This window comes from Oryctolagus cuniculus, chromosome 15 (genome assembly GCF_964237555.1).
Source record: "Oryctolagus cuniculus chromosome 15, mOryCun1.1, whole genome shotgun sequence".
In the NCBI taxonomy this organism is placed as follows: domain Eukaryota; kingdom Metazoa; phylum Chordata; class Mammalia; order Lagomorpha; family Leporidae; genus Oryctolagus; species Oryctolagus cuniculus.
Window position 1 is genome coordinate 13,805,527 of NC_091446.1, and position 27,891 is coordinate 13,833,417.

The 27,891-nt window shown below is 41.1% G+C and overlaps 1 protein-coding gene across 3 annotated transcripts in view; it reads right to left on the reverse strand.

Moving 5' to 3' along the window:
* Positions 1-27,891, reverse strand: part of LOC100339265 (pancreatic triacylglycerol lipase) — a 103,709-nt gene that overhangs the window by 12,522 nt on the left and 63,296 nt on the right. For 2 of the 3 annotated variants that reach the window (XM_008270572.4, XM_070058308.1), the window contains exons 2-8: positions 7,445-7,490; positions 6,200-6,354; positions 5,062-5,184; positions 2,592-2,726; positions 1,808-1,919; positions 539-658; positions 302-421 (exon numbers count right to left, since the gene is read on the reverse strand). In XM_008270572.4, the coding sequence (XP_008268794.2) occupies positions 302-421; positions 539-658; positions 1,808-1,919; positions 2,592-2,726; positions 5,062-5,184; positions 6,200-6,354; positions 7,445-7,490 (811 nt within the window). Of the gene's footprint in view, positions 1-301; positions 422-538; positions 659-1,807; positions 1,920-2,591; positions 2,727-5,061; positions 5,185-6,199; positions 6,355-7,444; positions 7,491-13,185; positions 13,335-27,891 lie in introns of those variants that run through there. The other variant, XM_002718760.5, reaches the window with a different exon arrangement.

Here is a 27,891-nt window from a genome sequence, read left to right on the forward strand (position 1 = left end):
AGTCCTTGGGCCCCTGCACCTGTGTTGGGGACCCAGAGGAAGTTCCTGGCTCCTGGCTTTGGATAGGCTCAGTTTGGGCCATTGCAGACATTTGGGGAATGAACCAACGGATGGAAGAATTTTCTCTCTGTCTCTCCCTCTCACTGTCTAACTCTGCTTCTAAAAGAAATAAATAAAATCTTTTTTAAAAAAAGTCAATTATATAAAATATGAGACCTGTAAAATTCCAAGGTATTTAGTAAATTGAACAAAACAAAGTACAAGTTTCCCCCCCAAATCTTTGTACACTGAATGGTTTTACCTTGCCAGATCCCGTCCACATCAACTATCTGAGAAAGAATGTTCTTGCTACATCCAGGCATTTCTAGTCCTCCATTTGGAAAGAAATCGAGGTGACCCACAGTTTGGCTCATTCCAAATCCTGAAGAATTTTAAGCATAAAGGGAGACTTATGTTACTGTATATGCTGAAGACTTTTAAAATATGCTAACGCATAGACTCGAAACATTCTAAGAAGGGAACAAACTGAGGAACTCACCCAAGTTGGGAATCATTGGAGCAGCATCCGTGTGAATCGCATCCACAAACTGGGCATCGCTGGGGTCCAATCGGACTATTTCAGGGGTGTTCTGAAAGCAAGGTTCAGCTGGATCCAACCCTAAGGTAAGAGGACGTGTTGTTAATTCTCTCCCAGTGTTCATGCACATTCACATTTCTGCATTAGTTATAGCCCAGGAGTTGGCTGCATTCATGGAAAGACACGAATGAGTTCATCCCTCCCTTACCATTTTTCTGAAGGGAAATCTGTTTCTAGTTTGCTATTTGCTTCAGCTTTCCTCCAGGCATAGAATTTGCCTCTGCTTACAGGCGCTTAGTCCCTGGTAGAATCTCAATCACTGGAAGTAGATGCAGGAAAAGACCCGGAGCCTGGGCGACAGTGGGTTTCAGCTACTCAGGCTGCAAGTCTCCTGGAGACTGCAAACTCCCGTGGGCTCAAGGGCCTCAGCTTTCCCGGCCACAGAGTCCCAGCTTTGATGGCACAGTGCCTGGCTGCACAGGCTGTGACACACACACACAGGAAATAACAATCCGTGTAGACCTTCTCTTTGGCAAATTAATGGGTACACATTCCAGATGCTTCTCCAAATCCACATGTAACCAACTTATGTAAAATATTAAAAAGAGAACCACCAGGTCAGGACAGAAAGCCGGAAAATGTAGGAGGGCTGTGTTCATTGTAAAGATCCACATTCGCCAAGTCTTTCCTTGAAGGTTACACAGTTGTTTCAGAGCCTGAGTAGCCGACATGATGTGCCAGTGGCCGAATGCAGCCAGTCTGAGGTTTGGAAAATACCATTTTAAATCTGAGAACTGGCAGCCCATAGCAATTTGACTACCTTCCCCCTTCCCACAGCTCTGTTGTGGCTGAGGAGGTTGGGCTCATTAGCTATTGCTACTGAAGCAGAATACAATTAATTGTCAATATTAAGCTCTTTGGGTTTAATTCGATTTATTCTAGCTAATGGTATTTAGCTTTTCATGAAACTTGACACTGAGGAAACAGACTTGAGTAAGATCTAGAGATGATTTTAATTCGTATTTTAGAAAAAGGCAGGGTTTTTAGATGTTACACTGGGCATTGTGGAGCAAATATCCGTATCAATGAAAATTTCACAAAGTACAGCCCAACTCAGAAACTTTGTGGAGGTACAAAGCAGGCTGATCCTAATTTTTCTTCTGTATTTCCTTTCAGATCTCTATAGGCTACATGTAGTCTAATGTTGCAGTTTCCACAGTTTTGACCAACCTGTGATCCGTCCAATGGCCCCATTGGTCCTTCTTCCAGCCTCCCCAGCAACATGGGAACCCAGGCTGTGGCCAATTAGATGCACATTGGATGGTGAGTACCCAATCGCTGACTGTTGGAAAGAAAATCTTTTCAAAATGTTTTCAAGTGTTTAAGCATTCAAGTTGTGCACAGAGAAGAATCTGCAAACTTCGAATTTAAGAAGACACACTGTTCCTTCAAAGCAATAGATTTCCATGATAGTTTTCCCTTTAGAGTTATAATTAAAAGTAGAAATGGGTTTAATTTTTACATGGTTTGAAACAGGTTCTATTTCATTCCATTTCCATGTAGAAAGAATCCTTGAAGGACATGGTAAGTTGTTACAGGGATGACAGAGCAGGTGTTTGGGTTACAGAGCAGTAAAGAAGAAATGACTTGAGAACATTCATGTTTAATATGTTCTGTATTTTTAGTTATTCAAGGTTAGCTTGTCATTTTAGTTCTCTTAAAAACTAGTTTAATCTTGAGATTGACCTTGTCATGTCAACTTGGTAGTAACTGGAAAAATTAAAACAATTCAGTAAAAACAACGTGCATAGTTGCTTCATTGATTTGATGACTTAAATAGAGCTATTGATGAACCCAAACTGAGATTTCTTTGCATTTTTCTTTTCAACTTAGGGTAAAGTCATATGTTAGTGGAACAATGTCTTTATCAACATCAAACCTACAGCTTTTTTTCTTTTTTAAAGAATTTAGACAGCAATGTGTGTGGGCTTTTATATAACCCAGACGTAGTTACCTGAAGAGCGTTAACTAAATACGCCACTTCCGCCCCGACAATCCGGACGTTCTGGGTGGCCTGCGAGTATGTAGTGCGGGAGCCCCCCTTCCAGTCCACACAGATGCAGTTCACACTTTCCACCTGAAACAGGTTCTGATGGGAGAGACACGACAAACAGGCAAGCAATTCAGCGTCTTTGTTAACTACTAATAAACACATTTACGGACCAGGAGAAATTCCCTTTGACCTATAAAGTATGTCATTAACCTCAAAGCAATGAATAGAACGCCCCGACTCCTATGGATACGGACTCCCTGGTGAAGTTTAATGTTGACTCCAAATGGGGTTTGGTCACTGTAGGAACTGGGATTTCTGTTTCCATAGATGCACAGACTCTTGATTCAGCGAAGAGATACAGAAGCTGTGATATAATGAGTTGTCTGATCAGAACATTGTAAAAGTTATTAATAAGACTAAAATATAGTTGGGAACATTGTCTGCCTTCCTGGCAATAACCTCAGTGCCTAGAAGAGTCTCTGGCACATAGTAGTGGGTGCTCAAAAACATGCTGAGTGAATGAAAGACTAGAAATGCTTAAATTATAAATACGTAGAAGGTAAAGGAACATGCTTTTCCATGCTGGGCAGACATCACCGAAGAGTTTTTTCATCTCAAAGTGTAGACTCGCAGCTATCTACTGGAAACCTCTCTGATGCAGTTTCCATAAATGTTAGTTCTGGCAGAAATTTTGCTTTTTTTAGTGTGTTTGTATATACCCCACTATTTGCCAAAAAGAACATGAGAATAATGAGGCAATGTTAGGACTCACCTCCAATGCTTATTGTATAGAAGGAAAACTCCCAAGAATGAAATGGTTGTCCTAAGTAGACAAAGTGAATCAGTTTGGCTGCCTTAAGATAGCTGCATACAATTGTGCAAAGGACATGGCACTGCTAACATCCCAGACTCTGCACCCTGCTTTGCTGGTATCATAGGTAGCTAAGAATAGGGTCAAGATTGGAATCTAGGAACTTTAACTTTCTAGTTTAACACATTCATTTCACTATCACAATGCAACAGCATTAACAAAGCCAAATCAAATCCAATGCAAGTGAGACAATCGCCTTTGGGCACCTTATAAATAGTGTATCCAAATCTAAAAAACACATATTTCTTTTAAACTGAGAATTACATTTTTTTCTTCACTGCTTTACAGAAATCTATTACTACCTCCCCCCAGTAATCATCAGATTTAAATTTCTTCTAAAGGCAAGTTATGGTTTTACTGATTATTCTTAAGCTTGAGAAATGAACAGACTCTACTATGTTCATTAGTCTTCAGGACATATGGATACACTTGGGAGCTGATTTGGCTCAGCCTTTTGCTTGAGTCAAAGACAAGGCAAAAATTAAATGGGTGTAGGAGGATCATTGAGTCTTTTTCTTGACTTCTCTGGATAAATGATTACAGCTTTGTGCCACAGCTGACCACAGAAATTTGATGAAGACATGAATAAATACACAAATAATTGAGTCAATATAATGATCCTCAAGCACTAGCAGTTATAGGACAATTCATTTTATTGGATTTTCTGTCTTTAATTCTTCATTATTACAAGGCACAGAGCCAAAGGCAAATTAAAGAAAATAGAATCTCTGTGGTTGAAACAACAGAAGCTGGAAATGAAAACCATCACAGATTTCCTAGATATTGATACCAAAGGAGACCAAAGAGTAGCAAGGAAAAATTGAGGAAAAAAAAAAGATTATTTCAAGAAAATGAGATGTCTTGGCTCTTCACAAGGGAAATTAAAAACTAGTAGAAAAATAGCAGCCTTGATGAGTTGGTGTGCATCTGTACTGAAGCTTTAGTTGCAAAACTTTGGAGATATTGCTGTATTAGTTACTAATAGAGGGCTTTGCCCTGGAGCCTCCAAATGCCTGAAACCTCACTGTCCTGGCAGTCTCAGGCCTCTTCTATCACCAGCACCTCCTAGAGTTCCCCTGGAAACCCAGGTCCAGTGTTGTAGTGACCAACATCCGTCCTCCTTGGTGGGCCCACTGTGTTATTGGTTAGTTATCACTGCTGAAACAACTTTCCCTTAAGAGATGACCAGGTTAGGGTCAGCATCCCGTGTGGGTGTGCTGGCATCCCATATGGGATCCGGTTGCAGTCCCAGCTGCTCCACTTCTGATCCAGCTCCCTGCTGATGGCCTGGGAGAGCAGAGAAAGTTGGCCAGGTCCCTGGGACCCTGCACCCACATGGGAGACCCGGAGGAGGTTCCTGGCTCCTGGCTTTGGACAGGCCCAGCTCTGGCCATTGCTGCCATTTGGGAATGAATCAGCATATGGAAGATCTCTCTGTCTCTCTCTGTCTCTCCCTCTCTCTCTGTAAAGTTTGCCTTTCAAATAAATTTTAAAAAAAATTTAAAAAGAGTGATTTACATACCACTTAAAAAAAAAAGGAGAGAGATGACCGCGTCTCACCTTGCACAGATCATGCAGCCAGCTCTCTTCCCCCTTGTCTATGAATCCATGAATGATGAAGCGGGTTTTTCTATTTGTTTTGAAATTGGAGTTTTTGATCGTTGATGCGTCTGCAGTGAGTTCCTGTTTTGGGGAGAGAAGTGTTTCAGGTCAAGTCTCCCGTAATATTTACCAGAACCACATGTACGTAGGAGGGGTGGGAGAGAAGAGGCTGCTGGGAGTCAGGAGTCTTGTGAATAAGGATTCTCCCCTCACAGCCCAGCTATCCACAAGCACTGCTAAGCTGCTACTTTCCTGTCATCTTAAAATGTTTTCAGTTTTTCAGCTTGGAATAACAGGTCTGCCCTGATACGGTGGTGAGGATGTTTACTCCCATGATCGTGTGGCTGACTGGGAGCTATGGCTCACTGAAGCTGCCCAGCACCATGAGAGAGAATAAAATTCAAAGTACATGGGGCCAGCATTGTGGTGTAGTAAGCTAAGCCTCTGCCTGTGGTGCCTGCTACCACGTGGGTGCTGGTTCATGTCCCGGCTGCTCCTCTTCCAATCCAGCTCTCTGTTTATGGCCTGGGAAAACAGAGGGAGATGGCCCAAGTGCTGGGGCCCCTGCATCTACGTGGAAGACCCAGAAGAAACTCCTAGAATCAGGCTCCTGGTTTCAGCCTAGACCACCCCTGGCTGTTGCAGCCATCTGTCTTTCCCTCTCTCCGTCTGTAATTCTGTCTCTCAAACAAATAAATCAAATCGTTAAAATAAAAGTACAGGTTCTATTGAATACATGTTGGCTTCACACAATCCCAAAGTAAACAAAAAAATCATTAAGTCAGATAATCATAAGTTGGAGACCCTCTCTACATATAAATCATAATAGAAATACACATATATCTTATATATGTAAAGCCCCATATTTGGAATATTTTTGTAATGGTAATCTGTACATAGCACAAGAAGAATATGAAATTAGTGGACTGTTATGAACAAGTTACATAAAATAATACTTAAGTACACTGCCCTGAAATTCTTCAACGTTAGAAATTGACTGCATGACCTGATTGTCTCTCTAGAAGACTTGAGTTTTTAGAATTGTAATTCCATGAAACAGCTGGCACTCAGTCACGGAAACAGTGAGCGTTCTTACCTGGTAGCTGTCTTGGTTCTCATTTGTGTACAGGAGGAAGCGAGTGTTGACATGTTTCGGGTCCTCGGGCAGGGTTTTGATGGGTCTCTCTGCAGTGCCGGCCCACGGGACATCATCACTGAAGCAGCCGAGTCTGTCGTAGCAGATTTCACTTCCTGCAGTTACCCAGAAGTGATTGGAAGATATCAGTTTGACCAGAGTGCTCTTTGTCATAGTCTCTCAGCCAAAATAGGAGCTCAGTTATGTTTTGTAGCAGATTTGCATCCTCTGCTTCCCGAACACCCTCCTAATCTCCACTCAGAGAAGCCCCAGGAGACCAAGGCTCCGCGAAAGACAGGCGATCGCTCCGCAGGTCACCTCATTCCCTCTGTGTCTGCTCAGCCCCGTCCAGAGGCTCATTTTAGTCCTCACCTGTGTGTCTTCCTTGAGTCATGAGTTAGTGGTGCCCAAGAGTGGCGCAGCCTTGTCTCTAGTCATGTGGTTTTGGTCTTTGGCTGGAGATACTGTGTCAGGCAAGGACCACCAGCTCATATTGCTACCCTGACTAAACGTTTAGTTGTCTATGTGTGAGCCTCTCCTGGGTGCCTGGGTGAAGAAGCTGATCAGAAACAGTCTAACAAGATTCATGCTTTGCCATAACCCTATGCTTGGCTATTACCACACAAAGGAAGAACTATTGGAAGGGTTCCTGAGGATGATAAAATCTACACTCACAACCGGAGTAAGAGTAGCTGCTCTTACAGGGGCACTTACCATGTGCCCAGTGCTGGGCCCAGTGATTTACTTATCTTACGTAAGCCTCACAACCATCCCATGAAAGGGGTGATGTCATTCGCATTTCATGAAAAGATACCCCAGTACAGAGAGGTATGGAATTTGCTCAGGGTACTATTGTTGTAGGCGGCAGACACATGGTTCAAACCCTTCACTTGACTCCAAGTGAAGGTTGCTAGATGCTGCAACCAAAACCAAAACAAAAAACAAGACTGAATTTCAGATAAACAACAGATATTTTTGGCACAAAATTGACACATTTTGATGTTTGTCTGGAATATTAGTTGTTTATCTGAACTTTAACAGGGTGTCTTAGAGCTTGACCCACAGCCATTCTCAAATTGCCTGTGTTCTTCCCCAGGCACCCTCCTTTTACCCATCTGTCTCCTGCAGGAGTCAACGCAGCAATCCCATGCCTTCTTGGAAGGACTGAGCAGTGAGTCTCTCCCAGCTCCATATATTTTTTCTTACCTGCCACCACGCCTAGCAGCAGTGAAATATTCCAAAACAGCAGCATCTGCATAAAGTCAACATGATTAGGTCTGGCTACATACATTTTGAAAAGATTGGCACAATGCAAGTTCATCTGTACCTCTGGGGGAAAACAGACAATTCTGATAAACCAGCCCTGCAAAACCTGCTCCCGACTCACCGTGGCAGTTCTGCAGTTTCCGCGCACAACCAGATCACCGGAAGGCCTTTTTTTTTTTTTATAGGCGAACCTTATCTCTTTTTGAGCAGTACTGTGGAAAAGTGGCATGAAAAGAGAGAAATTTCCAAGGATCTATTTCTAATTTTATTCACAGATAAAGCTAGATTGATAGAATACATGACATTTTGCAAGTACTTGTGGGAAGATCAGAATGTGGTAGATAATGGAAATTTCTCTTCCAATGTCATTATATAATGCTCAAAATCACCATCATGTCACTGTAGCTAAATATGTAGTCTTTCCACTTTTTTTGTAGTTTATAATTCTCCGTGTCGGTCTGTGGGTTAAGTGTGACGCTAAACTCTTTTCCCAGATTTGATAGCAACAGTTTTGCAAGCAAATACTAACAGCTCAGTAGCTCATGTAGTTTTTGTAGAACCTTGGTTTTCACTCAGAAACAGTGAAATAGAAGCCGTTCTCCAAAGAGCTCACTCCTCTACCATAGCACCTGACATTTTACTTTGATAGTCCACAGAATTAATTTATTCCTCAACAATAACACAAAGCAAAGAATGAATGAATTAACTAAAGGAATCAATGGCATTGCTGAGAACCCAGCAGTGGAATCAGTAACCTCATCATTGGATAAAAGAGATAAATGAAGTTCAATCTGAATGAAATACAGACTAATTATACCAAATATCAATGAAACAAAGTATTGCATTTTTAAAGGTAAACAAATTGACAAATCTTTAGCTGGACTAACCAAGAAAGAACAAGAGATTCAAATACATAAAATTATACGTGAACAGGGAACTATTGAAACTGATACCACAGCAATACAAAGGATATCAAGGGACTACTATGATAGGCCAACAAATTAGAAACCCTGAAAGTAATGGATGTGTTGGACACATGTAACCTACCAAAACTGAACCATGAAGACACAAAAAAACCTGAGCAAATCAGAAACAAATAACGAGATTGAATCAGTCATAAAAAGTTTCCCGTCAAAGACAAGTCCAGAACCGGATGATTTCACTCCTGAATTCTATACCATTTTTAAGGAAGAACTAACACTATTTTTTTTCAAACAATTCCAAAAAAATGATGGAAAGGAGCCCTTCTAAACTTATGCCATGAAGCTAGCATTTCCTGTTACCAAGCAAGATAGGGAAACAACCACCACCAAAAAACTATAAAAAAGCAGTTTTTTCCCACAAAAAGAAGCTAACAAAAGGGAAAACCCTTTAGACTAATAACTGATGGACATAGAACTGATAAATTCATAAAAGTTTTATAATATAAAATCAACATATAAAAGTCAGAAGCACTTTTACATACCAGTAACAAATGTATTGAGAAACAGTCATGAAAGCACCCCCCTTCACAACAGCTACAAAAAGCTTATAGTATCTCGGAAGAAATGTAACCTAGGAAGTAAAGGAACTTTTAATGAAAATTATAAAGTGCTAATAAAAGAAGTGGAAGAGGACCCCCAAAAGAAAAAGACCTCCCCTGCTCATGAATTGGAAGAGTTACAATATTAAAATGTCTAAGTCCAAAGCAAGTTACAGATTCAATGCAATCCCCATTAAAATACCAGTACCACTCTTCACAGAACTATTTTTTAAAAAGTCCCAAAATTCACATGGGAAAATAAAAGGCCCCCAAAGCCAAAGCAATCTTGAGCAAAAAGAAGAAAGCTTTAGCCATCACAACATCTGATTTCAAGACAATACAGAACTATAGCAACCAAAACAGCCTGGTACTAAAACAGATGCGGAGGGGCTGGAGCTGTGGTGTAATGGGTGGGGCTGCCACCTGCAGTGCTGGCATCTCATATGGGTGCTGGTTTGGTTCCCAGCTGCTCCACTTCCCATTCAGCTCTCTGCTGCGGCCTGGGAGGGCAGTGCAGGATGGCCTAAGTCCTTGGGCCCCTGCACCCATGTGGGAGACTCGGAGGAGGCTCCTGGCTCCTTGCTTTGGATTGGCTCAGCTCTGCTTCAGGCGTTAGGGCCATCTGGAGAGTGAACCAGTGGATGGAAGACCTCTCTCTCTGCCTCTGCCTCTTTGTAACTCTGCCTTTCAAATGAATAAATAAATCTTTTTTAAAAATAAAACAGATTCAGAGAACAATAGAACAGAATAGAGACTGCAGAAATAAACCCTTGCATCTACAGTCAATTGATTTTTGACAAAGATGCAAAAAGGTACAAGAGAGAATGGACAGCTTCTTCAATAACTGGTGCTGGGAAAACTGAATATTTACAATCAAAAGATTGAAGCTTGACTCCTACCTCTCACCATGTAAAGAAAGCAATTCAAAATAGATCAAGGATCTAAATGTAAGACCTGAAACTGTGAAACCACCAGAAGAAAATATAGTGGAAATACATTAAGACATTATTACAGGCAATGATTTTATGGATAATACCCCCCAAATACAGGCAATTATAAGGCAAAAATATATAAATGTGATTATAGCAAACTAAGAAGCTTCTACAAAGCACAGAAAACAATCAACAGAGTAAAAAGACAACATACAGAATGGAAAAATGTTTTCAAGTTATTAGTCTGATACAGGATTGATAGCCACCATATGAGTATATAAGGAATTCAAATAACTTAATATCAAAAAATCTAATTTTAAAATCGGAAAATGATGTGAATAAACATTTCTTTTTTTATTTTTGACAGGCAGAGTGGACAGTGAGAGAGAGAGAGAGACAGACAGAGAGAAAGGTCTTCCTTTTCTGTTGGTTCACCCTCCAATGGCCGCTGCAGCCAGCACACTGCGGCCGGTGCACCTCGCTGATCCGAAGCCAGGAGCCAGGTGCTTCTCCTGGTCTCCCATGGGGTGCAGGGCCCAAGGACTTGGGCCATCCTCCACTGCCCTCCCAGGCCACAGCAGAGAGCTGGACTGGAAGAGGGGCAACTGGTACAGAATCTGGTGCCCCAACCGGGACTAGAACCCCATGTGCCGGCCCCCCAAGGTGGAGGATTAGCCTATTGAGCAGTGGCGCTGGCCCTTGAGTAAACATTTCTAAAAAGAAGAAATAGACATGCCCAAAAATATATTGTAGCATACTCAATATCATTATCCATCAGGGAAAGACATATCAAAATGAGATTTCATCTCATTCCATTTATTATTAAAAAGACAAAGAATAGCAAATGCTTGTGAGGATGTGGACAAAAGGAACTGTTAAGCACTGCTGCTGGGAATGTAAATTAATACAGATGTCATGTTGTCCCACAGTGGGTATATATCCAAGGAAATGAAGTCAACATACCAAAGAGGCACATATATGTCCATATTTATTGTAGCACTATTGACAACAGAAAAGATCTGATCCAAGTAGATGCCTATCAATAGAAAAACAAAGAAAAGGTGGTATATATACACTATGTAATATTATTCATTTGCTGCAAAATGGATAGAACTGGAAGACACTATATTAATGAAGGAGGCCAGGCACAGACAAATATCACATGACCTCCCTCATATGTAGAAGCTTGAAAATAAGTAGATCTGAAGGTAGAATAGTGATTATCAGAAGTTGGGGAGGGTGGGATAGGGGTACCTTATTTGAATAATGGGTACCAAGAGAAAGTTATATGGAAGGAATATGTTCTAGTGTTGCAAAGCACAGTAGCTTGACTCTACTTCACAATAACATATCTTATATTTAATAAGGAATTAGAAAAGAGGAACTCAAAGGTTCCAAACATAAATAATGAGATAATTATCATGATTTCATCAGTATGAATGCCTTGAGTTATCACATCCCACCCCATAAATAGGTACAATTACTATGTATTGATAAAAAGATAAAACTCTTGCAGAATGTAAACAAAATTAAAATTTCTTCTTACAAAAGACTGAAAAGTGATACCATAATTTTAATAGAACTGAACTCTTCAGCAATAGTCATAGATATAGAATAATACCAGAGATATGGATTGAATCATATAAAGTTGCCACACTGGTAGATCAAAAATGGTCAAATACTCATTTAGTTCCTGGTAAAAGTGTACAGGTAAAGAAAAAAATTCAACAAACTATTTGTGAATGAAATCATTCAAGAATGGCAAGGGAAATATTAGCAGTAGTATGGAAGGGAAGGAGTACAGGAATACCATGGATGGAAGACAGGGCACATTTTTATCTTCTGGATCTTGAATTTTAGCCCCTTCTCAGGGAGACTTCTCCTATTCTATCTACACTGGTTCTTCTCTTCCATCTAGGAAGTACTCCCTTCAGAATTTCCCTCCTTTGAAATCCATGACAATCAGTTATGGGACACAGGTTTAGAGAAGCCTGGAATTCTCTGGGCTTTTTGTCTCAGCAAAGCATCTACATAAGAGGCCCTCATCACATCCCCATTGAATGAATGAACAAATGAGGAAATGAATATGAGAAACAATTTGTTATGCATAATTGCTATAGTAACAACTACCTGTGCCTCTTTTATGCAAAACAAGCCCCAAACCAACAAAAACAAAAAAATCCTCAGAAGCTTCCAAGAACTGAATTCTTGCATCTCTATAGTACTGTCGAGGTCATACTGTGTTGACCCTATAGAAACCAATGTTCATTCTGGGTGTATTATGCAGTAATTGAAATTTGTGAGAACTATTAAATTACACAAGGTTTATAAATTGACATTCAAGATGGTACAAAATTTAATCCATCACTAGGGCAATCTTTATTTTATGTAGACTATGGAATTAGGGCCATATTCTGAGATAGAGACTAGAGTCTATGGGGAGGTATTTTGTAAAGTGAAACAGGTTCAAAACCTAGCATATGTCAGGAAGATTTGGCTGCCCAAATACATAAAGGGGATGAAGGTCATGGTACACAATCAGCAGTCTATCATGTGAGCTCTGAATGAATGACTCTGCCTAACGGGCAGGGAATTTTATCACATGGTTTCATTCAGATGACTGGTGTGCTGTCTGGGAGTATCCATTTGTATAACAGGTGGCAGAGATTGCTGTCCACTTCCTACAGGAAATAGAACTGGACTCCATTCCCCAACCTCCTTTGCAGGAAGATGGAGCCACAGGCCCACTGCTGGCACTGATAAGTAGTACATGGATGGTACCAGTTTGAATTATGTTCCTGAAAACCCATACATGGTCTTCCATGGACCTTCTCTCCCATGCTTGGTGGAGAGAAGCACAGCCATCTCAAAGTCCATATACTGAATCTGGCAGAACCCCAAGGAGGAGCCTGGGTTTTGAAAAGAAAGCCACTCAGCAATCATGAACACCTATTTTGTGGTTTTTCATTAGCAACAAATGAACTTCCCTTATTTTAAGTCACTATGATTTCAGGATTATAGAAATTAACATTATTTTAGCAAATAGGGATTATTGATTATATACCATTTCTCCAAGTTCTAAGAATGGTTCAGCTAGCAAGCACCCAATCATGGGTTGTGAATTTTTATGGGAATTTTAAAGTTTAGTCCCTGGTGGCAACCATTGTTTCAAGACAATATGAGGCCACGTATATACCAATATTTAGTAAAAATTCATTCCGCATTACCCAGACTCCCAGGTGCACTTCAATGTTCTGGAAGACTCCAAATACCAATGGTGAGGGGAGCGACAGCCAGAGCTCTGCTTTCCTTCAGGCCCTGTTGCTCCTCACATCTTGGAACTGTAGGCCAGAAGGTGGGCCCTGAGTTGACAGAGCCATGGCAGCCCTCCCCACGGATCTCATGGCATTGAAAGGTGGGATCTTATAGAAGAAAAATCCCATATCCCTGATTCCATAGAGCATGGTTTTACATTGACTCAACTCTGACCTGATAACCTTTGGGCTTACAAATAGAAAATGCCAAACTTGGAAGTTTCAAATCTAGTTATATTTGCAAAGGAGTTAAATATTCACTTATGTTTGGACGCTGCTTATGGCAACTTTGTGATACCAAGCTTTGGGTGAGAGAAAGAAAGGTCCTAGAACACCTGTGTACCCTGATAACAAGCATGTTAGAGAAAGCTGTGTCGTTTAGATAACCTTCACAAAGTCTGGCCTGTACTTTCCTTATCTGGCTCAGGCAAACATCAGGGCCAGCGATGGGAAGGGCATTTTCACCTGAGGATACAGAATTTCCCTGAGCATAAAAAGGTGATGAGGATCTCCGGGTGTTTGCTTCACATCTTTCCGAGCAACCATCCTGCCAATGTCAAGGACTCTAGCTGATCCAGATGCAGGCAGGATGGTTATGGTGAAGCCTTCTCTGGTAGATAGGAAAGTGATTTACTTGGCGGAATAGGATAACAAGCATACCTAAAATTTTTAACACATTCATTATCTAGTTTTCTATATTTCTGAAGCTTTTGTATTTAATCTCCCACAAAACCTGTGGAATCTTAGCTATTTTTCTTTCAAAGACATTGAAACTCAGAGTTTAAGTTACCTTCTCAGGGATACAAGGGTGGTAGGTAGCAGAGCTAAGCATAGAGGGACAAATTATTTCCACCAGTTCCAAATAACTTGTTTGTGTCAATCCACAGAAGGCCATGGTTTTTCAGACTATGTTAATCTAGAATTGATCTAAAACATGCACAAGAATGAATATAGTAAGAGCTGTGAGTGTTGGTGTGTATGCATGTGGTATGTTGTTTTCAAAACAAGCTCATATGCACGCTTTTGTATAATCTATTGTTTTGCATTCCTACCTCTCCTGTACAAGTGGAAATTTTTATCACATAGAAACATAACTTTTGTGACACTGAATTTGACACTAATTTATTTCCTGGGCCATAACCGTAGTCTTCTCACTCCACTCCTTATCTTCAGACAGTCCCCTCTTGTCTCTGCCCCCTACATACTGCCAGAAAGCGAGTTGTAAAATGCAGACTGTCCATGATACTGTCTTTCTTAAAATCCCAGACTAGGCTTTCCCACCTCCATGCTTTTTAGAACAGCACTGCCCAATAGGAATATACTACAAGGGGCCGGTGCCGTGGCTCACTTGGTTAATCCTCTGCCTTGTGGAGCCGGCATCCCACATGGGTGCCGAGTTCTAGTTCTGATTGTTCCTCTTCCAGTCCAGCTCTCTGCTGTGGCCTGGGGCGGGGGCAGTGGAGGATGGCCCAAGTGCTTGGGTGCCTGCACCCGCGTTGGAGACCAGGAATAAGTACCTGGTTCCTGGCTTCGGATCGGCGTAGCTCTGGCCATGGCAGCCATTTGAGGGGTGAACCAACGGAAGGAAGACCTTTCTCTCTGTTTCTCTCTCTCACTATCTAGCTCTAAAAAAAAGGGGGGGGGGGAATGTAATACCAGCCAAATTAAACTGTGTAAAAAGAAATATATAAGATTAATTTTTTAAGTTTTTAAAAATTTATTTATGTGAGAGATAGAGTTACAGACAGAGAGAGGGAGAGACAGAGAAAGGTCTTCCATATGCTGGTTCACTCCCCATATGACCTCAATGGCTCCACTGAGGTCTCACATTCCAGGTCTCACATGTGGGTGCAGAGGTCTAAGCACTTGGGCCATCTTCTACTGCTTTCCCAGGTGGTAAGCAGAGAGCCAAATCAGAAGAGAAGCAGCCGGGAAATGAACAGGCATCCATATGGGATGCCAGCGCCACAAGTGGAGGTTTAGCCTACCACGCCAGTGTGGCCCTTGTGAAATTAATTTTAAGCATTGATATAATCTAGTATATATAATATTGTCATTTCAACATATGGCAGTAGTCATACAGCAAAATGGCCAATGGTCACATGTGGTTAGCAGTTACTGCATTGGATAGCACAATTCTAGGTCAAGTTTCTTTTACTTAACATCACAAATGAGGCTTTTCAGATCCATTTAGCTTCTCTGAAGCTTACAACTTGACCTACCCTGTTGTACAGCCACTTACCTAATTTTCCAGGCACTCTGAATTCCTTTCAAAATAGGAACTCTCAAAGGGCTTGGAATGGAAGCAATTATATTGTGCTTAAAGAATGAGATAAGACTTTTCCAAATGTTACTGAGAAGGCAGTAGAGCAAATAAATAGAAATGCAAAATTCAACAGACACAGATATCACAGCATGAATACTGCAAAGAGTAATGAAAGAGGAAAAGTTCAAAAGAGAAAGGAAAACAATAAAGGGAAAATATGACAATATTAGCAGTTTTTTCAAAATATTTTCTATGCATTCCTGAGAATTTTTGTACACCCAATAATTAATATTGATAGACTCAGAGGGGTGAGCTAAGGTAGAAGCTGTCATACTATATGCACTTCACGATCAACCTGCAAGGCAAGTAGCAAAGTCTGTTTTAAAAATTATAAGCATAATGGGGTGGGCACTGCAGTGCAGTAAATTAAGCTGCCACTTGGGGCACCTGCATTCCATATTGGAGAGCCGGTTCACATCCCAGCTTCTCTGCTTACAATCCAGTTTCCTGCTAATGCATCCTGGGAGTAGACACATGATGGCTCAAATACACGGGTCCCTGCCACCTATGTGCGAGAGCCAGACAGAACCCTGAGCTCCAGACTTCAGTCTGGCTCAGCCCTGGCTGTGGAGGGTATCTGGGGAGTGAACCAGCAGATAGAAGATTCTCTTTCTCTCTCTCTCTCTCTTTCTCTCTCTCTCTTTCTAAAAAGCAGAGTAAGATAAATAAATAAACATTAAAGATTACATGCATAGGGATAACAGCTTCTAACCATGACAGAACAAATTCTATCAGACTTTCCCTTTTACCATAAATACATGAATCAAGAGTTTTCAGAAATTAGACATTAGGCATCTCAAGACTGTAACAAATAAAAAGAAAGAAAGAAAGAGATGACATAGCTAAACACTCCAAGTTACCTACCTAGAGATACTTCTTGGATCCTAGCACAAAGAAGGAGGCCTAAGCAAATCAGGTTGGACTTACTGAGTTGAGGAGGCAGAAATCAGAGTTCAGGGAGGATAACGTAGCTGGAATTGGTGGAGTGGTTTACTGGAGAAGAGGAAATTTCAGCGGCGAAAAGCTCGGGAAACTGGTTCCACTTGAGGCTTAGGATGAAGGCTAAGCTACACAGGGAAAGAATAAGATTCCACAAGACTGGTTGTACAGTACCCATTAGGGGATGAACAACTAAACAATTCCTGGAGCTCACACGTGAGTGGGAGATGTTCAGTCCAACAGAGTTAGAACTTCCATTGAATGATCAGAGAGCATTCAGTAAGAATAATAAAGGGCCATGCCTTAGCAAGAGGACTGAAATAACCTTTGAGTAAAGACTAATCTCAACCTGCCTTAAAACGTAACAACAAACCTCACATCAAGTGGATCTGCAAGTAAATTAACTGCCTACCCTTACAACAATAACAGAAAGAAAATTACTGTAAAATTATTAGTGTTCAGAACCCAATCATAAATTATTAGGCAGGCAAAGAAAATATGATTTATCAGCTTAAATAAAAAGGTCTAGAATTGATAGAGATGATAAAATTAGCAGACAAGAACTTCAAGACACTATAAATATATTCAAGATTTAAAGAAAATATAGGCTGGTGCCACAGCTCAATAGGCTAATCCTCCACCTGTGGAGCCGGCACCCTGGGTTCTAGTCCCAGTCGGGGTGCTGGATTCTGTCCCGGTTGCTCCTCTTCCAGTCCAGCCCTCTGCTGTGGACCGGGAGTGCAGTGGAGGATGGCCCAGGTCCTTGGGCCTTGCACCCACATGGGGGACCAGGAAAAGCAACTGGCTCCTGCGCCGGCTGCAGCGGCCATTGGGAGGTGAACCAACAGAAAAGGAAGACCTTTCTCTCTGTCTCTCTCTCGCTGTCCACTCTGCCTGTCCAAAAAATAAAAAGAAAAGAAAATATAAACATGAGAAACAGAAAATATAAAGCATGGATTTAATAGAAAAAATAATACAATAAAAAACAATAGATCAGAAAACTGAAGCCAAGGCAATAGAAATTGCCCATACTGGAGACAGAAAAAAAGTGCAGAAAACTTGAAGAATTTTGGTGGCCTGTATAATAATAAACATTTTAATACACATAAATGGAGTTCTGGGGGAAAGTGTCAAATACAATATTTGAAGAAATAATGACTAAGGACATCCAATATTGATTTTTAAAACATGAATCCACATATCCAAGAAACTAAAGAATCCTAAGCTGCATAAATCCAGTGCAAACAACACAAATTTACAACATAGTAAAGTTGCTAAAACCAGAAGTGGGCATTTAGCCTGGTGGTTGAAGCATTTGCACCCCACATCAGAGAACCTGGGTTTGATTCCAGGCTCTGGCTTCTGACTCCATGTTAATGCTAATTTGGACACTTGGAGGCAGCAGTGATGGCTCTAGTAATTGGGTTCCTGAAATCCATATGGGTGGCTTGGATTGCATTCCCAGATCCTAGTTTCAGCCCCAGTCTAGCCTTGGCTGTTGCAGCCATTTGGAGAATGAACCAGATGATGGGAGTGCTATCTCTCCCTCCCTTTCAAATAGAAAGATTTATAAATTTTAAAAATTTGTGAAACCTACGATTAAAAAATCATTAAGACCCATGGCAGGCAGGGGGAAATTATGTCATGCTCAAGAAAAACAAAGGTAAGAATGACTGCAGACTTATCAGTGAAACCAGCAACCCAGAAGACAATGGAATGGCTTATTTAAAGTGCTGACAGTCATAGACCTAAATGAAACAGCTAAAATTAAACCTTCTATTAAAAAGCATAGGAGGAAAATGTTTGCTTCTTTCAAGTAGGCAAAGACTTCTTAGCTAAGAAATAGAAAGCATTCTACAGAAATAAACTAAACTTCATGAAAATTGGAAACTTCACTTTTTTTTTTTTTTTTTTTTTTTTTTTTTTTTTTTTTTTTTTTTTTTTTTAGAAATGCTACTCTTTAAAAGATTTTATTAAGAAAAGGAAAATGCAGACCAGAGACATGGAAATATACTACAATAAATTTACTAAACAAGGATGTACATCTAGAATATGGAAAATACTCTTACAAATTGATAATAAGACACATAATACAACATAGCCAAAGAATTTAAACAACCACTTTGTAAGTAAGATATGTGAATGGGAAATAAGCATGCAATGTCTTCATTCTTTATTTAAATACTTATTTATTTATTTGAAAGGCAGAGTTACACAGAGAAAGGAGGAGAGGCAGAGAGAGAAAGGTCTACCATCTGCTGTTCACTCCCCAATTGGCTGCAATGGACAGAGCTGTGCTGATCCAAAGCCAGGAGCCAGGAGCCTCCTCTGGGTCTCCCATGTGGGTGCAGGGGCCCAAGGACTTGGACCATCTTCCACTGTTTCCCAGGTCATAGCAGAGAGCTGGATCGGTAGTGGAACAGCCGGGACGGGAACTGGCACTCATATGCAATGTTGGCACTGCAGACATTGGCTTTATTCACTGTGCCACAGTGCTGGCCCCAGTGTCTTTATTCTTCAGAGAAATGTCACTTAATGCCATAATGAAATACCATGGGCACTCAGAAAAAGGCAAAAATCTGACCATAACAAAGATGGAACAATTCAATTGCTAGTAGGAGTGCCAAATTCACAGACAGTTGCAAAAGTTTTAATTTTCCTATAAAAATTCTTTATGAACCAGCAGTTCCACAATATTTGCTCAAGATATATAAACATATGTCCATAACAGACTTTATATGAATTTCCTTAGCAGCTCTATTTATAATACCTCAAGATAGAAACAACTCAAATGTCTAATGTCTATAAATTGCTGAATAAACTTAAAAAATCATGCTATATTCATAGAATGGAATACTACTCAGTTATATAAAGGCATGAATATTAGATATGCAACAACATAGATAAAAATCAATACATGTTTATATGAAGTTCTACAGCAGGCAAACTAATCTTTTTTTGTTTGTTTTGTTTGACAGGTAGAGTTATAGACAGTGAGAGATAGAGAGAAAGGTCTTCCTTCCGTTGGTTCACTCCCCAAGTGGCCGCCACGGTCAGCACTGCTCTGATCAGAAGCCAGAAGCCAAGTGCTTCTTCCTGGTCTTCCATGTGGGTGCAGGGCCCAAGCACTTGGGCCATCCTCCACTGTCCTCCCGGGCTACAGCAGAGAGCTGGCCTGGAAGAGGAACAACCAGGACTGGAACCCAGCGCCCATATGGGTTGCTGGCGCTGCAGGCGGAGGATTGACCCAGTGAGCCATGGCACTGGCCCAGTAAAACTAATCTTAAATGACAGTGAAAAGATCAGTGTCTGCCTACAGCTGAAGTTGAATTAAAGAATTATTTAGAAAATAGGAGAAATTTTTATGTTTATAAAAAATAGAAGTACTTATTTTAATTGCTTACAAGGGCATATGAATTTCTCAAAACTCATTGAACTGCTTTAAAATCGAGCATATTTTCTTGCATGTAATAGTTTAGTACACTGAAAAAGAGTAGTATGTTCTGCTCCTAATGAGTTCTTAGAAACTATTTGTTGAATTGAATCTTACTAAGGGTGGTTGAAAACCAGATAATTCTGTGAATTAACTCACTCTTGATGTTTTAATCCTGGTAACTCACTCACTCATTCACTTGTGAATTCTTTGAGTCACCCACGTGGTTATTTTCTGTGTGTCTCCAAAGTCAGAGCTTGACTCTGGTTTACTGTGGCAGGTCCTTAGGATGATGAAGATCCAGGATCTTCTCAAATATGCAGTTGAAATGTTTAGACTTATCCAGGTTCCAGACAGATTTGAAGACAGGATTGACAGGATTTGCAGGTAGGATTCAGATGTGAATGCAGGAAATGGAGATGAGTTAACTATGACCCCAAAATTTTGGCCTGAGGAACTGGAAGGCAGCCATACCAACTAAGACGGGAAGGGCTGCATATCAGTGGAGAAGGCTGGAGGGTGATCAAGTTCCATTGTGGGCGTGTTGAGAATGAACTGCATGATTAGAGTCTGAGTAAAGATGGAGACTAGGCAGTAGGCTCAGGGAAATGAGGACTTTCAGAAGGAGCAGTCGGTGAGGATGCAGGAGACAAGACAAAGTGGTTTCACTGAGACCAACAGAAGAACATGTTTTGTGGACATGGGCTAATCAAAAAGTTCCAAGGTAAGAATGAGAACTGGTGGGGCTGGTGCTGTGGTGCGGTGGATTAAAGTCCCAGCCTGCAGCACCGGCATCCCATGTGGGTGCCAGTTCGAGTCCTGGCTCCTCCTCTTCAAATCCAGCTCTCTGGTATGGCCTGGGGAAGCAGTAAAAGATGGCCCAAATCCTTGGGCCCCTGCACCCATGTGGGAGACCTGTAAGAAGCTCCTGGCTCCTGGCTTTGGATTGGCATAGCTCCGGCTGTTGCAGCCATTTGGGGAGTGAACCAGCAGAATGGAAGACCTCTCTCTCTCTCTGGCTCTACCTCTCTCTGTAACTCTGTCTTTCAAATAAATAAAATAATTCTTAAAAAAAAAAAAAAGAATGAGAACTGGTGATAATGAAGAACACAAGTGAAAACAATGATTTGGATAGGTGTGGTCTGATCAGGAAATAGCCCTCCAGTAGTTCCAGTTTTCACATTGTCATTAAACACTCAATTGGGACAACAATACATTTAATTGACCACCAATTGGTCTCTGATGTTCAGAAGTCTTTGCCACACGTCATAGCTTGATAACCTTGAACACTCTCACTTGCTGTTAACACAGTTGGTGTTCTGTTCCTACTGACCCCAGTGAATCCCCTCAGTCTGTGCTTTGGCTCACAAAATAGTCACTCAAGGTGAGCAACCAGACAACAAATGTGGAAAGCTCTTTTCTCTGGGCCGTGTGTGCTAGGAACCAATTCCTACTCTACCCATGAGTGGGGTCATCCAATTTTAACGTGAGACATCTCTCTAGGACACTCTGAATAAAAGCTTTACACAATGTGCTAATCATATTACGTAATATCCAACAATGCCATTTTATGAGATAACTTGTCAGATAGTTGATTGCTTTCCCTCCAAAAATAATATGTATCGTTATCATTGTTGCTGGTTTTATAGGCTTCTCTATGAGAATGTGAATTATAACAGTTTCCACTACAAGAGATGTAGTTTTGAACAATGCCTTCATAGTCTTGGGTTGAGTTCTACCTTTAATCACAAGATTAATGGATTTCATTCTGGAAAGCACAATTGTTACTTCTTCTGGGGGGGGCACACTAAATTTACTTATTTTAACAAACTCAGGCATTATTTGAATATACTATGAAAACAGCAATATGATAAACTCCACTTTGGGTAAACAGTTATGGCTGAAACCACCACAAACTGGGAGTAGTATACAAGTCCCTATATAGACAAATGAATCTAGATCTAGAATGATCCAAATTTAACTGTTTAATATTATATACCCTATTAGCACCATCACTTTTGTCACTTGTTTCAAGACGTAAAGATTCATATGTGTGATTCTCAATGGAAACTTGACCACTATTTTGGCTCATGAGCTTATTCTGAGCTATGGTGTTTGTGTTACAGTTTTCATCATAGTCTTTTCACTTCAATGAGCCATGCTAATCTAGTGATTCTTTTTATTACCCCCTTTTCTTTTCTTTTTAAAGAATTATTTTATTTATTTGAAAGACAGAGTTACAGAGCAAGGTAGAGTCAGAGAGAGAGAGAGAGAGAGAGAGGTCTTTCATTCCGCTGGTTTACTCCCCCAATGACCACAATGGCCAGAGTTGAGCTGATCCGAAGTCAGGAGCCAGGAGCTTCCTCCAGGTCTCCCACATGGGAGCAGGGGCCCAAGGACTTTGGCCACCTTCCACTGCTTTCCCAGGCCATTAACAGAGAACTAGATTAGAAGAGGAGCAGCCAGGACTAGAACCGACACCCATATGGGATGCTGGTGCTGCAGGCTGGGGCTTTAACCCACTGTGTCACAGTGCTGGCCCCATTACCCCCTTTTCAAAATGAGACTATGACTCAACATACTCAGAATACTGTAAAATACAAATTTAATATGAGAATATACAACTACAGACAAACTACACGAGCATATATTAGACACACAAACTGTTCTCTGGTAATGAAGTGATGCTGGGGCAACAATTGCTTTGAATGGAAAGGGTATGGGGGACCGTGGGTCAAACTTTCCCTTGGGATGCCCGGATCCCGTATCAGAGTGTCAGTTTGAGTCTTGGCTACTCCACGTCTGAACAAACTCTCTGCTGAAGTGCCTGAGAAGAAGAGTCACATCTATGATCCCAGGGAAGACAACTAAGATAAATTAGCAATGGAGGCTATGGGCTAGGAGGAAGGAAGGAAAGCAAGTTGCCTAAGGTACAAACCCCACCATAAGTGGATCATTATAATCATAAAAACTAAAAGGTTTGTATATATTTATTGCTGTAGGAACAAATTTGCACAGACTTAGTTGAGGAAAACAATACAACTCTCTTGTCCTTACAGCTTTGATGGTCAAAGGTCTGAACAGGGTTTCACTAGACTTACACCAAGGTGTCAGCCAGCAGCCTGCACTCCTTCTGGAGAGTCTAGGGAGCAGTGTCTCACTGCCTTTCCCTGCCTCCAGCAGTCCCCATATTCCTCACACATGGCCTCTTCCCACCTTCAAAATCAGCCATGTTGAGCCAAGTCCTCCAGGTGCCAACGCTCTGATCCTCCCTTGCTTACTTTGATCTTCCACTGTAAAGGACCTTAGTGATAATGCAGCACCTGTAATGTGAACTTGGTCTTTGTTGCCCCAGTGGCTCCCTGAGTTTAGGAACCCATCTGCTTGTTTTGAACTTGTGCCAACTTTGTGGTGTCTGCATTTAACACGTATATTCAAGTAATAACTTCATGATAACGCTCCCATTTTAACCCCTCCCTTCTTCCTACATTGACAGTTACACTCAAATTACCCATGATGATGCTTCCTGCGTGCCACAAGCCACTCCATCTAATACCCTCAACAAAGGCATAAGCCCATGCTCTGCCCACCCCCTGCCTACGTGACCAAACTTCAAGCTCCCAGGTGACATGGGGCTCTCTGGGCTTGCTGTGACTCCCTCACACCCCCGCCACCACTGGAAGTATAACAAATCCTTTAATCTCACAGCCTTCTCCAAGTGTGATTTCTGCAGCTCTGTTATTGTGACACTCACCAACCCCACAGGGGAGATTTACCTGCAATCTGCAACACAGGTTCCAATGTGTAATACAGAAAAGCTCTCCATTTTAAAGTCCTTTGATTTCCAATCTTAATACCTTCACAACCTTGATTCCTTTAGCCCACGTAACACAACATATTCACAGATTCAGGGAATTACGATATGGATGTCTCTTGGGTGGAGTCATTATCCTGCCAACTATTGGCTTCCGGGAGCTATCTCAGGCCTCTCTAACTTTTGGGGAGTTTCTTCTCAAGGCTTTTAGGATCTTACTATCACAACTGTTTGAAGTCAATATTACTGAATGCTCTGAAAACTGAGTTTATCCTGTCCACACATAGCCTTATGCGAAGTATCAAAAAATATATACTCAACAGAAGTAAGCGACACATACATCAGTGTCTCCTAATCATGGGGCACTTCACAAAATTTGGATTCCTGGGATGCACCCAGGTCTACAGAGTCAGACTCTTCAGGGGTGAGAATGAAGCTGCGTTTCTACGAGCCTCCCCTGGTGACTGTGATGGATACACATTTGGGAAACAGTGACACAATGTACGGGCTGAGGAGCTGACTGAAATCATAATCCCCCCAGCAGGATGGCCCGGAGCTATGGCACTACTGCTCGGGAGTTTTGTGAGGCAATGCTGAGCTGCATGTCCCAGGCCATGCTGATGCCAGCCAACAGACTGACTACTCCATAAAGGTTAGGTTCTAAGCTGATCAAACCTAACTTCAATGTAAAGACATTCATGTTTGTATTGTCTAGTAGTTTAGAGTCCAAGTTCTACTGTGCTTTCCAAACTGCTGATACCCACTATTGATGGACACAATGTTATGTAGAATCCTGGTATCATACAGGATCTCTTTCATCATCACCCATAACTTAACCATTTGAGAAAGTCTGTGGAAACGTATGGACAAAATACTAGTGTTCCCAGTATTTTCAGTGTTTTGATATTGGCCTGTCCCATTTCTCAGGCCTCAGCAGCCAATAGACCAGTGTCATAACCCATCTGGGCAGTCTCACAAAGAGAGCTCCTTCTGCTAACTCACTCCCCAAATACCTGTAACAGCCCCAATTCAGAGGCCAAAGCCAGAAGCCTAAAACCCAATTCAGGTCTCCCATATTGATGGCAGGGATCCAACTACTTGATCCATCACCTGTGATTCCCAAGGTGTGTATTAAAAAGAATCTGGAATCAGGATCAGAGGCAGAACTTGAACCCAGGCCCTCTGAAATGGGAGGCTGGTATCCCAACTGGAGGCTTAAGTATTAGGCCAAATGTCTGCCCTTGGAATCCTATCTTCTCGGGAACTGGAACAGCCTCAAGTAATCTCTATTTGGGAGGAGAAAAGTGATAATAATAGTGTTTAGGAAATGAAATCTATTGAAAGACTATTTTGTAGGCAAGACACACAGAATGAACAGCTGTCAGCAAATATTGCCTATTTTGAACAAGAGACTATGAGTCTATGCTTTATCTTAGATACAAAGGGGGTTCTCTGCCTCTTTCCCAACTAGATCTGATCTCTGATTATACACTTACCACATATATGATAATTAAATTGTGAAATTGTGTATATCATCATCTGAATTTAGTAAACACATCAAAACATAAGAAATTACTGATAAGTACTTAATTATGTAATGAAAATCACAATTAACACAACACTAAATAATGAAGCAAATTACATTTCTTTGTTACTATGGTGACTACATCTCTGTCTAGAGCATATCAACCAACGTAGAGGAAAAGTATTTCAGATGATTCAGTCATTTGGATAATTGAGGTTAAATTAAATTTAGTTTAAAGTTAAATTAAATTTTATCTAAAATTTCCTTTCCTGGATAAGTAGTTATATAAAGTATTTCTTAAATGCACACAGTATTCAGAAAATTGTATGAGTCATAAAAATTACTGGAAATAGCATCCTATTTCTTTTTTTTTTCTATTTCTTTATGGATGTTATTACCCCTTAGTCACTGCCATGTCATGACAAATACTTTCCTCAATTAAACTTTCCTGGAAAGGCAAGGACATACCACCAAGCCATCTGCATTAGAAAACTACTAGTGAAACCTTTTCTTAAGTGTTGACATACCATAAATTCTATCAGGCAATTGGGCTTCATTACATATTAGTGACAGTCATTTTTTTCTAGTTAGTATCCTGTTCAGGATTTAACAATGGGGAAGGTTATTGTCAATTGGATAAAAATAACACTGGGAGATATTACAGTCATGAAGGTAATTTGTGACTTATATCCCCTTTTGTAGCTCCCAATAACCATTTCAAATGGTCAGACCATAAAAAAAAGTGTGAAAAAATTTAGAGAGACTAATTCATTCAGGAGTCTAATTCAATAATGGGCAATCTAAAGATTAGCTCAATGAAACATTTATAACAAGCATACCTTCTCCAACAGTTTTCTTACCTTCCCTCACCCTAGTAGAATCCTTGAAGAACGCTGGAAATCTTTGAAACAACATTTGAAGTCCTTTTAAACATTAAATAAAATACAAGCTAGATAATATCAAATATTGAGCAAGTTTGGCAGAACATAACATTTTCCTGGGAAAATCTCTCTATACACATAATGGTTTTATGTGATCCCAAACCAGGTCTTTGTCTACAAAGTGAAATACAGAATTCTTTTTACAAGTGATATTTCTTTCTTCTACTAGGAGGAAATCTAGACTTCCATTACTTCCAGTATGGTCCATGGACCAGCATCCTTGGTATCACCTGGGACCAGATGAATTAGAATCTGCTCTTAGCAGGCTCTCCAGGGGTCTTGGTATGTACAGTGAAGTTTGTGAAATATTGATCATGATGGCTTCAATCTGATTTATTCCCAAACAGGGTGTACCTTCAATGGGAGGTGAAGTTAATAAAATTTCCATTCAAACAATGGAAACCGGGGTCAATGAACTCAGCCATTCTAGGGTATTGGGAGCGGCATGCACACGATTTGCCTCTACTACCAGTATAGCACCAATAGCATCTTCAGGTCTCCTCCTGCTGGGCAGATCCGACTCCGAAGCACACATTTACACTGCTGGAGAAGCAGCTGTCTTGAGACCCGGCTTTGCCTCTTTGGACTATCAGTACCCTGATAGTAGAACACTGCTCTGGGTGGCAGCTGGGTGCTGAGCTGTCACTTGACCCCAGATGTTTCTGCCTTATCGGGAGAAAATCTTTACCCGGCTTTGGGTATGCAGGGAACTGCCCCATATTGCTTAAGTGTTGCCACAGTTAGCTTCTGACCAGCACCACCAGTCAATGTGTCACCACCCTATACTCTAAGGAAGCAGGGGTCTTCAGCAGCACCAGGCTGTGTGCAGCCTGTCACACTGCAGCACACGTCACAGCACGAAGCATGCTCATCTCATCCCCTTTCTTTGGGTAAAGCAGTGCAGCCCTCCTTGGCCAATCTGAACCCATAGGAGATATGGTGGACTGAGGCCTGTGGGCTCCTACTTATGGAGGCTGGCATTGTTAAGATCTTGGCCATCCTCCCTTGAGAGCAGTGGCTGAAACCTTCCTACTCTACCTACATGTTAGGTCAAATGCACAGGCACACTGCCTTTGTGAGTATGGATGTGCCCATAAACATCAGGTAAATACGGTTCTATGTATGAGACAAGACCCCCATACCATTTTCTGAAGTGAAATCTCCTAATTTGCCATCTATGTTATAGAAGAAACTCTCAGAATTCACTTCTACCTCTTTAAACCTCAGTTTCTTTATTTGTAAAATGGGAACAGTAATGGCAATGTCATTGCAGACTTATTGGGGGGAATGTTTGAAGTAATGCATGTAAGGTTGAGCACGGTCCCTAGCGCATGGTAAGCACACAATAAAGGGCAGCTGCTGCAAATACCTAAGAGTGTGTATTTCTGGGGATTAGACGGTTCTCTGCATCACCAAGAGTCTGCCAGCGATTGCCATAAAAGGAACCCAGCTGTGAAGGAGAACTTTCCAGCATATAAACCTCATGGAAACGCCAAGTACCAAGTATCTCTTCCAGGACATCAGAAGGCAACCACGTTTTCCTGGAGAAGTTCAGGGAAACCACAAAAAGAGAGATGAGAGATGTTAACACCAAATGGAAGTGACAGGGAGATGGTTCTTCAAACATCCATAATGGGGCCG